At 39.5% G+C, this 12,779-nt stretch overlaps 2 protein-coding genes across 2 annotated transcripts; one reads left to right on the forward strand and one right to left on the reverse strand.

Annotated features, from left to right (window-relative positions):
- Positions 405-5,785, forward strand: LOC8080166. The gene is made up of 5 exons (XM_002463496.2): positions 405-659; positions 1,074-1,397; positions 2,702-2,903; positions 4,377-4,605; positions 5,320-5,785. The coding sequence occupies exons 1-5, from the start codon at positions 555-557 to the stop codon at positions 5,591-5,593; spliced, it is 1,134 nt and encodes a 377-aa protein (XP_002463541.1). The 5' UTR covers positions 405-554; the 3' UTR covers positions 5,594-5,785.
- On the reverse strand, positions 6,335-10,485 carry LOC8061642 (uncharacterized protein YacP). The gene is made up of 10 exons (XM_002466073.2): positions 10,273-10,485; positions 9,690-9,755; positions 9,249-9,373; positions 8,975-9,135; positions 8,563-8,632; positions 8,345-8,399; positions 7,732-7,815; positions 7,235-7,273; positions 7,111-7,157; positions 6,335-6,947 (listed from the first exon to the last, which is right to left on the reverse strand). The coding sequence occupies exons 1-10, from the start codon at positions 10,381-10,383 to the stop codon at positions 6,836-6,838; spliced, it is 870 nt and encodes a 289-aa protein (XP_002466118.1). The 5' UTR covers positions 10,384-10,485; the 3' UTR covers positions 6,335-6,835.

Genomic DNA, 12,779 nt, shown 5'->3' on the forward strand with positions numbered 1-12,779 from the left:
TTGAGAAGACCATTTTTTGGCGCTCACTGCTCACACGAGAAATACATGAATGAATCCATATTGATTGATTATTAAGGGCTCAAGTCCAGAGTGTAATATAATCCGTTGCATCACGCACTGGAGATGGTGGTCGTTTTCAATCAATCTCAGTGGTTCGGTAAACTAACAAGACCAGCACCTTAGGGCTTAGGGAGAACAAAACCTAACATCTCTATACAAGGAATTGTAAAGAGCACAAGTAAAACACAAGTGTATAGAGCTCAAACCACACACAAGGTTTTCTCTATGGTTCAGCCAAACGAATAAGCAAGCTGAGTCCTTCCTCTTAACGATTATTAGGGGGCCCGAGGCCCACTGTTTTCAATCCCTCTCTTGTGAGTTGGGCCTGCTCAGCCCACCTCCACCTCCCGCTGCTCCACTCCAGTTCTAGGGGAGTGCAAAGCGAGGTTCCCCAATCCCCCGAAACATTTGGTCGAATCTGGCGTGAGATCCGCCCGACTCTCGCTCCGTTCCGGCGCTCTCGGCCGGGTAAGGTTCCACCTTCCACCGACGACATGGCGGGGAAGGGAGCCAAGGCCACGGCCGCCAAGTCGTCGGACAAGGACAAGGGGAAGAAGGCCGGCGGCCCCGTCTCGCGCTCCTCCCGCGCCGCACCTCAGGTGAGCTTCATCCCTCCGCTCCGCTCCCCTCTGCTCCACACGTTGCCTGCCTGGTCATCCTGTTTTAGATTTGGTGTAGATGCTGCTGGTGCCACCAACACTTTGCTGTGCATTCGGGGCCGCGGTTGTTGGATTCCTCTCTCTAAATTCTCCAGGGTTCACGCGATGCGATGCGTTTTTGCGGAATTTTATTAGGGTTTTCGCATGGTTAGTTAGATTTTGGCTACTTTTTCTCATTCAAAATTTTCGTAGATCTGGATAAACCCGTGGCATGTGTGAATTGGGTCCTGTGGATGGAATGGTGGTTAGAAGATTTCATTTCTTTGGCCTGGGAAGGCTCTCTCATTAGTCAGTCAATGGGTTAGAAGGGTTATTATTGACTGTTTAATTCTCTGATGCTGTTGTATTTTTTAGGAGAAGGAGAAGTCAGCTCCGAAGAAAGATGTTTATCAATTGTTCGCTGAGAAGGTTAGGGATAACAAACAACTGGAATCGAGATGGGCAATCATGCAAGAAACTCGTGTGGAGTATTTTCGTGGAAAAGATTTCAATACCTTCATCAAGAATCATCCAGAAGTCAGGGAAATTTTGGGGCCAGATAAGGATTTAGAAGTGGAAGACATTGTCAACACTTTGCTGACCAAGAACCTTGTGATAAGGTGTGATCGAGTTATGAAAACTGTGAGGCCTGGCAAGAAAAAGCTATCATCATGGCCTGCTCATTTGGAGATACATAATGTAAGTATTATAAATATGCTTCGTATGAAAAACATAATATGTATGTTATATTTTTCTGATCCTGTTGGTTAAGATTACTTGTTAATACTGTGCGATGTTCTCCTAAATTTAAACACTGTAATTGCTACATGGGGGTATGCTGTTTCCATTTAATTGTCCGTTTATCCCATTTAATTGGATGTTTAGCTCGTTTAATGGACCATATAGCCTGAATAATGGCTAAATGGTATAGATGAAGAACTGATTACTGTTTAGCGTTTAGGAAAACACTGCTACTGTGTTTCTAATTATTCATGGCTCTTAAAGAATAAAGACTTTTCATGCTGCATTGATGTTTCACCACCTCACCTTGTAACTATGATCATGGTAATCAAAATCTATTAGCATAATAGCATCCAGATTTTAGATAGTTCAAGTATGCATTATCTGACACCTTTTAGTTGAAAGGATGGATGTTTGCAAACTGTATATGACTATATTCTTTTTCAAGTAAAGACACCCTTTTATGTAAAGGGGCGTTTTCAATGCACCTGAGCAGTTATAAGTAGTTTAGATTTGGAATTGTCAATAGGTAATTAGACAGCATATAAGCAACCCATAGCGAAAGGTGACTGATATACTGGCGACATACTGTACTGTAACTCTGTAAGTTTAGCTAAGATCCACATTTCAATAATTCTACATGACAGCTGCATCATTTCATTTCTTTCTTGATACCATGCAAATGTTTTCTTATGATAATTTGTTCCGCTCTAATTATCTTAACATTTCTGCTTGCTACAGTTACTTTGAAATAAGGTATGCGAGTCTAACATAACGCAGAAATTTGTCTTTTACCATCTGATTTCTATAAATCTTATAGTTAATAGATGTAATTACTATGACAGTAAGAAATATTTTGAATGAGGTAAAATCAGTGAGGTTTCAAATCAAATATGAAGTAAATTAAAGAATATCACTTTTTATTTAGCAAGATCCATCATTGTAAACTAATAACTTCTCTACTCTTCTGTCGTGTAAGTTTTCTATTCTAGTTAATTCTATTTGTTCCCTTATTGCCCTCATATTGAAATGAATCGAAATCAGTATGGTGTTAATTTGGTTTGACCAAGTGTCTTCATTGTATTTTGTCTGTCTTTATGAATTAATGTCAAACCTATGCTTAGCTAGAGCTCTGGTATGTATAAAGTTTCTCTTTGATGATGTGAGATTATGCATAACAACTCACTATAGAATGTGTTACAATGTTATTTTCTTCCTGAAAAGTTTGGTCTTATGCAAGTGGATTTGATTTGTTCTTGCAGGAACAAGTGTTCACTGAAAATGATGGTTTTTTTGCTTGGATGTTTCTGAAAAGGCGGACCTTGTGGCAGACAATTCTTTCATTTGTTTGGCCTCTTTTTGCACTGGCAGTCTGCTTATTTCCAGTTTACCCATACCAATGCAAGATTGTTGTACTGTATTCATGTGCTGGAGCTCTACTTTTCATCGTCTCCATTCTTTTGCGTAAAATCTCTCTCCCTCCCTCTCCAACTGTATTTCATTCACGACAAACATTACGCTTAAGTAGACACTTTCAATATCACATTTTAGTCATGAGGCATATTTGAGCAATGAGGTACAATTTTTTTCCTGTGTAGTGTTGTGCACACTTCCTACATCACACCCCCGTCATATGCATTGTTTTGACGTACTGGAAGTTTTGTAGTATATACTGATAACCTTGCTGTTGCATATATTTCTAGTCACGGATTAAAACCTAATATGCAAGCTGCTGCTTTATCAGTTGACTCACTATGTTTCAGAGTAAATTATGTTTGATCATTCTTCTTCAAGAATGTAACAGTGGCATTACAGAGTACAGAGTGGTTCAATAAACAAACAAAGATTCATACTTTTCAATTACAAAAAACTGCACAACATGCTAGGTGGATAGGTACTATTCCCCTCCAGCCTTCACCAAACTTGCTGAGTTTGGTTGTTGTTGAAGTGATGTTCGCACTGTTTCATTACAATAAAAAAAAAATCTGTTTTTTTAACCCTTCCAATTCAAGCACATCCTAACCTTTCTTTTTTGACCATATGATTTTTTTTATGGGATCCACCCAATAAACCAGAGCTGCCAGTGGTAACCAGCTGGCAATGTAGATTCCCTTGCGTTTGTTATTTTGTTTTCACTACACAATTGGTAGCTGTGGAGTAGCACAGAAGAATTGCTTAGAACTTGTACAATTATTATTTCATATTTGGTTCAGATCACTATTCTGAAGCCAGGGCAAGAAATCATAAGTTTGTGAGCTTACTGTGGTATGGCATTGTTGATAGGAAATATTGCCCATGACAGTAATAATACAGTTCTTGCAATAAACTAGTTACCAAGACATGGGGCATTGAGGATTTACCAAATCTTCTCCTGGTTTATGTCCTAGTTACCAAGACATAGGGTGTTATGGATTTACCAAAATTTCTCCTGGTTTAGTTCCATTTGCCACAAACCTTAGGGTGTTGAGGATTACCAAATTTTCTTGAATTTAAGCTGGCTAACCAGGCATCATTTTTTTGGGTAAACACTGATTCAGTTTTCTTTTTTAGAATTTCTTAGTTTTGTATGTATATCATAAACAAGTTTGAAATTCTTCATATTTGGTGTATGTTGGTTCTACATGTTGATTTTATATAACCTCGTAGGGAGCACTACAATGGATTACCAGTGATTTATTTTGCATTTGTTATGATGCCATAGTTTTACCATTTGAATCTTTGTTGTTCTTTCTTTTTGTTTGTTTATGCTGTAGTGGTTCATGGTGCTCTTTTGTCCATCTTTTAACTTGATAATAATGATATATTCCATCATTTAGTTTTTTAGCTTTGCTGCTTTATGTATCCAGGGTTCATCCCTCTTCTTACTGGGCTTAGCATTCATTTTTTTAAATCTCTATGGTAATCCCTGTTTGTCTAATATTTCCAATGTAATTGCAGTAAGAGCTGCTATCTTTGGCATATTATGGGTTCTCCTTGGGAAACGCGTGTGGTTCTTTCCCAACATAAATGCAGAGGAGACAACATTTAGAGAACTTGTTCGTTTTTGGCCTGAGAAGGATGAAGGGGAGCGGCCAAAGTGGACATCAAGACTTTTCTATGCTCTTGTTGCTCTATTGGTGATATTACTGCTTAGGCACCATGCTCCTGACGAAGCTGCTAGAGCCAGGTAATTTGTTTTCTGCGATCAGTATCTATATCCTTGCCTTTACTTTTTGGAAGAACAGTGGCGGGAGCACTGCCATGCATTAAAGTAGGGAAAGAAAGAACACAATTTTGCTCCAATGGATTACGTGATGTCCCCAGAACACACAGGATACAGTCAAAGGTCTAGGCCCTCGTTACATGTTTCAGGAAACACGCTGCTGCTGCTCATCTAGGCCCACATTACATGTTTCAGGAAACACACTGCTATTGCAAAACACGCTGCTACTGCTCTGTCTTCATTTGCGTGTAGCGCTACCATGAGGGGTGGAGCTTTCATTTTTGAACATTCACTGGTTTCTTTCTTTCCACAAATTCCACATAAAACAATATGATAGGCATCACAATACTTGTTGCCAATTGCTCTATCTGCCTGGAAATGTTCAATCCATTAGGTTTAATAACTGCCAAAATTTGCCAAAATTACTACTACTATGCCATTTACTTCAAAATTTCTATAGGTGTGTCCAGTTTTTCAGCAAATCATATAGCTATTGATAAGATGGTGTTTCTCGTACTTACAATCTAATTTATGGATCTGTCACGTGAACTCATGCCGCGTGAGTGTCCTTAACATGGTTAATGATGTGCCCTCTGTAAGTTGTCACCAGCAATGAAGTTTGATTGAATGTTCTGAATAAGCTTTATTAACCTTTTTATTTTTTTTCTCTCTTGTTAGGTACCAAAAGAAGGTTTCTAACATAATTGATGATGTTCTTGAATGGTCTCCGAAGTTAGCTATTTCTGGAATGATTGAAAAACACACCGGGGCTAACATTACAGAAGAAAGCAATTACACCAGCAGGGCTGCGAGTAGTCATGTGCCTCCTTCCACCGAAGGCAAAGCTTCAGAAGGTGGCCCAGATATGGATGTTGATGGGGATAATGGGGCTAACTTAGATGAAACCCAAGATAATGAATATGCTGATGATACAAGATCAAGCGAAGCTTAGAATCAGCCTTATATTGTAGTATTTTTTGAGTAATCTTTGTTATTGTTAATCTGCAGAATTATATAGATATAGCTTACTGCTGACAACAAAAAATTAGGGTGTCATGTTTTGATGTTACATCCATATATTGCCTGCAATGTTCCAAAAGAATATTCTCATAGAGCAGGGGCAAATCATCACTGTTTCTCTTCATTCGTGTCCTATTGCCCTTATTTCTTTTCCTTTGACGCAAAGGCGTACCGTGGCCAGTGGGAGCGGCGAGTTTACCCGAACCTTTGATTCTCCTTGGGTCGCCATTAAAAGGCCTGATGAAGGTGGTTGTCGCGGGGCATGCATGCCAAATGGCCGGCCTGTGGCACCCTGCCCTCCTGACGCGGCTGCCCTCAGATCCATCTTCAGCCAGCCTCCTCCCTTAAAACTTATCAGCCATATTTTTTCAGTGAAGGAATTTCGCTCATAACAAATTAGCATTAGCTAAATATCAGCCATACTAATATTACTTTTTTCTCATAAGAAATCAGCATTAACTAAATTTTAACGTGAAAGAAGATTATTTTTCGCTCATAACAAATCAGCATTAGCTAAATTTTAGCGAGCCAAACAGGGCCTCGCACGCATCTTCAGCCTCCTCCAGCCCTCCTGACGCTGGAGACCTATAACTTTTCTACACATAGTTTTTCGAGTACATTATATATACACATTTTCTTTTGACAAAAATAATGGTTATTCAGCTGAATACCCTTGAATTGAATTGGACCTGCCACTGTTAGTTTGTGGTGCGGTGAACCAGTACAGGAAGGATTTGACTGTTATGACAATAACAATGTACATAAAAAAATAAAAGGTAATAATATACAAGGATTCAGTGATTGGGATTTGCAATCCATCTCTATCTGTCCCTACTCCCTAGGACCTGCCCACATGCCTCAGAACGTCAGCAGCTACCAACAACAAGGTGCATCAATACCATGCGTGGTTTTAATTTGCACAGGCCTCTGACGGTGTCTACATAAAAATGACTGCATCCAAAAGGAAACCAAGTTCATTTACATGATGTTAGCATACTCCTGATGCTCTTCTCCGACTTCTTGTAGTGGTCTTTGTGCTTGCATCGAACTTAATTCTTCTCTCCGCTGTCAGTGGATCCAGTCTCCAGTGTTAGTTGATGTCCACGCGCACACACACTTATGTACACCTGCTCTCTTCCTCTTCAGTTGTCAACCATGGTCCAGTAGTTAGTGGTCATTTCTTTCGCCGCTCTTGTTCTTCGAGCTTATTCCTAAGACCTTTTAGTGCGTGTACTACTTTTGGGTTCAGCTTGTGCTGCAGGAGTTTTCCTTGCAACGACGTCGACCTGTCAATTTTAAGTTCATATAGAATTGATCAGAACGAAATTTAGTGCAGGCATTTTTTGTAGCTCCACAGGTGGATAGGTAAAGTTGTGTCTCTTTGATGCACAGAGCAAATCTTCTAAAACAAAATGATGCACCATCGTTACAAAGATGTAACTTAAAGACCTGGTTTCCTTCAGCTCTAGATCGAGTTCCTTTTCCGATTCCTTTAACTGCAGATCCACAAGAAAATATATATTGTTTGAGAAATTCAAATACAGGGAATGGCAAAAACAAAATAAGGACTAACCTCTTTGACCAATCTTTTAGAGCTCCAGATAAGAGCACCCTGCAAAATATACAATGCAGACTACTTTTAAATCATCACGAATGCAACATGTGAATATGTGGTGAAAAAGAAAGTAGCAACAAACACCATCTTGTATGCTGTAAGTATAAACTTCCAACTTCTCTGCACTGTTCATCTTGTTCTGGATGATAATTTCCTCACAAATGTAAGCATAGCTACCATATTTTCATATATTCAGATCATCTTCCCAGGATCCCTGTCATTTCCTATTCCATCCATGTCTATCAATGGTTTCGAAATATGACAATCAGATTCATGTTTCCAAGAAAATAACCAACAGGCATTTTTCACAAAACTTGTTCCATGAGACTACAGTAAGATTCGTGGCAAAACTTAATAACCAAAGTACAAGACTACACACAGAAACTAATGAATAAATGTCTATTGGTTGGTAGAGATAAATAAAACAGCTTATCCTAGAAAGGAAGAAAACATACTTCTCCATGTGCTAACTGTTGCTCCAGTGCATCAGATGTTACTACCCACACTTTCGGGCAGCCATCAGCCACCAAAGCTTCGACCTGCATAGGTGAAAGAACCAGCAAAACACTCAGTAACTACATATTATGTATTTCATTTATGTCCAGATGTGAATTCATTTCAAGAGTATTTGCTTCAAAAAATCATGTGCCAGCGTCCAGATAAAAATTGAAGTGCCAAAATTACTTTGGACTAGTAAATGCCTCTTGATGAAGTGGGAACAAAATGCATTATTTTGGACTAGCAAAATGGTCCTATTGATTGTACTTCTTTTGCAAACCCCTTACCCTAGAATCTCCAAAGATTCAAAAGTTGGTTATGACAGATAGGATTAAGATGTACCACTATGGCATCCCTGGTCCCTGCATGCTGGAACTGGCTCAACTATTTTCCAATATTTTTATTTTTGGTCATGTATGATTCATACAATAGGGCTTTTTGCCATACACTGATGAGTAGCATCATAATTCGCAGGGGCTTAGGCCCCTCCAGTTTCTTCAAAAAAGTAGCATCATAATTCTATACAATGAACTCTAACCAATGCTTGTGATGTGCAATTCCAAAATGTACCTCCTTCTCAATCCAAGAATCAGCAGATAAATCAGCAGAATATACAACATCGACCCTGTTCGATGAGGCAAAATCTGTTTGTTAGGTTTTCTCTAATAATAACCTATAAAAAACCTGACTGAAATATTGAACCTCCATCTATTTTATCAGTCAGGTCTCTTTGCAGTGAAGGGTAAAAAAAAACTAGCACCAAAAGTCCATTTTTTATAGTTTCTTACCCTTTATATGTTTCCTTATGTGTGGAAAGCCCTGAGTTGGCAGCATCAAATACCACCACAACTTTTACCTCTGCAATACAATTGTGACAAATGATATAAAATAGCCAGCATAAGATTTGACACGGGCACATGAAAATTAAGGAAATTAAAAATTGCTGAGAAAATCAAGGGGAAATGGTATTGAAATCAGATAAAGAAAACCTGATTGAGCTATGTTCCACACTTGGTTAGTTACATTCACTTGTAAGCTGTGACTAAATTTACTATAAATCATCATATACTAAGTAGTTCAACTTCATATCAGCTTTAAGGCATTGTGTAAGTAGGAAGCATAATTAGGAGCCTTTTTCTTTTGAGAAACCACAATTGAGACATTTTCATTATTATAATGGGTTTAATCCTTTGTCCAGACCTCTTACTGCACTGAAAGATACCAGCTCATCAATGAGCGTTTGTCTAGCAATTTCTTGTCTCCCATTCATGAAATCCTTCTTAAGCTTTCCCCAGTAGCCACATACATTGTAGCCATCCACAAGAATAACTGGTGAAGCAATTTCCAAACCCTCATTTGTCCTGTATTAAATGAAAAGGCAAAGTCAGCAACTCAGCATGACCAAATTGAATCACCACTGTTATTAAGAAAAAGAGAGTAAAGTCTTGGATTTGAAAGGAAGGACAAGCCTGACAAGTGAAGAGTGGAAGAAGCGTCCTCGTAGAAGTCTGTGTCATCAGGAAGCACTTCTTTTATCACTTTCTTTTTACGGTACCTAGTAGCAGGCTGAGGTCCACTTGTTTGCCTCCTTTCAAATTCCTGAAAACAAAGGTTTATGTAACTGTAACAACTATGCATTACAAAGTAGAACTACTATGAGTCCCAAACATATCTAACTACAAAAGCATCACATGCATCTGATAATCTGATCCCATGTTGGTCTGTAAATGCAAAAGTCAACCTTGCACGCTCTCAATGCATTTTTTTGAAACAAAAATACATCAACGCATCAAAGAAACGCTTGATGCAGTTAAAATATGTGATTGTGGAAATTTTCTATGGTGTATAGTAAGACACGAAATTAAGCACCAGAGACTGGAAAGGAAGTGTTGAAACTGAACGCAGGAAAAATCACCTTCCAAAATTTCAGAATCCTCAAGTTCTGCTTAACATTAGATGTAATCCTAGGAGGCCGCGTCACCTACAAATAAGAGATGCTCCAACTGTAAGGATGCTCCAACTGTACTCCTGATCTGTCACAAATTGCAGAAATCACACCTCCTAGGTTCAAGATAAAGATAAGTGATCCCAATGTGTCCATAATCCCAAAATGCAATGCCTTAATACTGTTGTGATGGTAACCCATTAACATTCATTTTCCTGGAAGACCTATTCACCAATAGCAGGAAGCCAGTAACCAATATAGGCGGTCCTCTATCTTTTTTCCCCCTGGCTACTCACTTGATTGAACCATACACACCCATGAAATTGCCTTTCGTTTTTTTTTTATCTCACTTTCCAAGTTCCCAGTAAGTCACAAATAAAATCCACCCGCGAAGAGCCCCTGCCGAGTTCATTCAACAAGAAACAACGATTCGATTCTACGCACCGTCTCCTCCTGCATTGCTCCATCCCGGACGACTACCCCGCCCAAACCCGAGGCCACGGATTCGGAATTCAGTAGGAAGGGGACTGGGCCGAGCGGAGCAGAGGCTGACCTTGTTGGTGCCCGCGGAGCCGCCGCCTCTGACGCCCTTGCTGTTGCCGTTGCCCTTGGCCATCGCCACCACGGTGGTAGCGGACGCGGAGTACGTGGCCGAGCCCGCCATCCCCGCTCGCCGGCCCTGCCCTGCCCTGGCCTGGCCTCCCTCTACGCTACGAGAAGCAGACTTGTGGTGGAGACTGAACTGCAGCTTCGCGGGCAGGAAACGAGACAGCGAGACTGCGAGAGTTGCGGGCGGGTCCGCCGCCGCCACTAGAGCGGGCGGCCCGTCACTCCTGCGCCGAAGGCGTATTACCAGAAAACCGCCTCCGTGCAAGTCTCAAAACCCACTACTTTTACCCACGTTAATTGGAGTAGGGGAAAAAATGGAAACAACGCCAAGACCTTTGCCGTTACTCCAGCGTATACACGTAGTTGCGTAGATTTTACTACATATCTTGATTAAACGTATATGTAGGTGCATAATAATCATTTAGAAATATCAGAATGTTTATACTCTCTCCATCTCAAATTATAAGTTATTCTAAAAAATTTGGAGAGTCAAACTATCTCAAGTTTTACCAAATATAAGTGATAAAGATAATAACATTATTATTGAATTCTTTATTAAATGTATTTTTATAGTATATCTATTTGATGTCATAAATTATTTTAATTCTCTCTATAATTTTAGTCAAACTTGAAATGTTTTGACTCTCCAAGATTTATGGAATGCGTTTGGAATGGAAAGAGTAGTTTAGAACAAAGTATGTGATGTATGTTCATTCATGGCACTGCATTGTATCATTTTTGGGTTCACATGAAACCAATGAAAAAAAATATAACGCATCCAATGGAGTCCGCTATCTGTCTCAATAGCCACGACAATCATATGCTAGTCATTTGGACCTCCAGTGGTATATAATTAACAAGTGAGGACCTATATGTTGTAAATTGATAATTTAAGGACTTAGTTCAGTGACCACTCATCATGAACGTCGTTATAAGTCATCTTATGATGATCCAACCGTGAGGGAAATTCCGTTGACTTTTTTTTCGGTACATAAGACTAGATAACGAGTCAGCTCGGCTTGACTCGTTAGGATAACGAGCTAGCTCGGCTCGGCTCGTTATCTTAACGAGCCAGAAAGCCAGCTTGGCTCGGTTTCTTAAAAACTCGAGCTGGCTCGTTAAGCTCGCGAGCTAGGTATAAAAAGTATATAAAATATAATATTTATATTTATCTAAAGCTTAAAAATAGTAATGATAAAAATAATAATATATCTAATTGTCTTAAGTTTAACAAAATATTCATACGAGCTAATATATTAACTATTTATAAAATGTAAGACATGAAGTAATACAAAACTAATATAAATTATGATAATTTTTTCTCTAATACTGTAGCTCGTTAGGCTCGTAAGCGGTTCGCGAGCTAGCTCGTTATAGCTAACGAGCTAAAATCTTGCCACGACTCTCGTTATCCTAACGATCCGAGTCAAGCTGAGCCGAGCGAGCCACGAACCAAGCGAGCTAACGAGCTTTAAGTTTTTCGTCCAATTATCAGTGCATGAGTGCGTGATAGATAGCTCTGCCGATTTTTTTGTGCGTGTTTCAGTGGACACGTAGAGCCGGCCAACTCGCATTGTATGGCTCTGGTCGAAACCGTGTCCGTTGAACCCTTCTCTCTTCTCTCTCAACATCCATCGGTTTGTTCTTCCTAAACAAGTAGACAACATTTGTTCTTGTTCATAGATGGTGACAGGAAGTCTCTGAGCTGCAGCAACCTGCAATCATACGACGGCCAGGGCAAGAGAGGTTTGTTTGGGGTCAGATCATAATTGAGCCGAGGATTAAGTTATAGATGATAATGATGACTATGATAATGCATTGGAACGGTTCCAGAATCACCATCCAGCTCAGCATCGAGTGCATGTATTCCTGATAGGAATGTTTCCAAAATGTTGTGCCTGATTATTGAAATATATTTTTTCCCCATAGTGGGATATGGCTAGATCCACACTGAAATTCCTCCCACTGGATGCTCGACAGCGAAGAAGAGCTTTGTTGGACACAACCTTGTTAGACCAGTCTCAGTGGAGATTTTATGATCTAGTTTTTAACATACTCATATTTTGAAAAACGGTGAAAGAGTTTCATCCTCATGAGGATGAACTATCTCTACTCCCATAAAACTTTTATCATCTATTTCTTAATCAATGAAGTGTCATATATATTAGTGTATTTAATGTCCATGAAACTCTATGAGACCTCATTAAAATTGGCCTTAGTGACAATTCTGGTGTTAATTCATGAGACCTCTGGATGTTGGTTTTAATTCATGAGATCCAAACATTCTTTGAAGTCGTAGAGTTTTGAGCTCATCTAATCTATCTATTTTCTGACTTTGAATGGCTTTGATAAGCGTGCAAACAGTCTGTATCTGTTTTTCAACTTCAAATGGCCTTGAGAGGCGTATAAGAACTCTCTAAAAGCCTGTTTGGATCTCATGAATTAAAACCA

The sequence above is a fragment of the Sorghum bicolor genome, chromosome 1 (genome assembly GCF_000003195.3).
Source record: "Sorghum bicolor cultivar BTx623 chromosome 1, Sorghum_bicolor_NCBIv3, whole genome shotgun sequence".
Lineage (NCBI taxonomy): Eukaryota > Viridiplantae > Streptophyta > Magnoliopsida > Poales > Poaceae > Sorghum > Sorghum bicolor.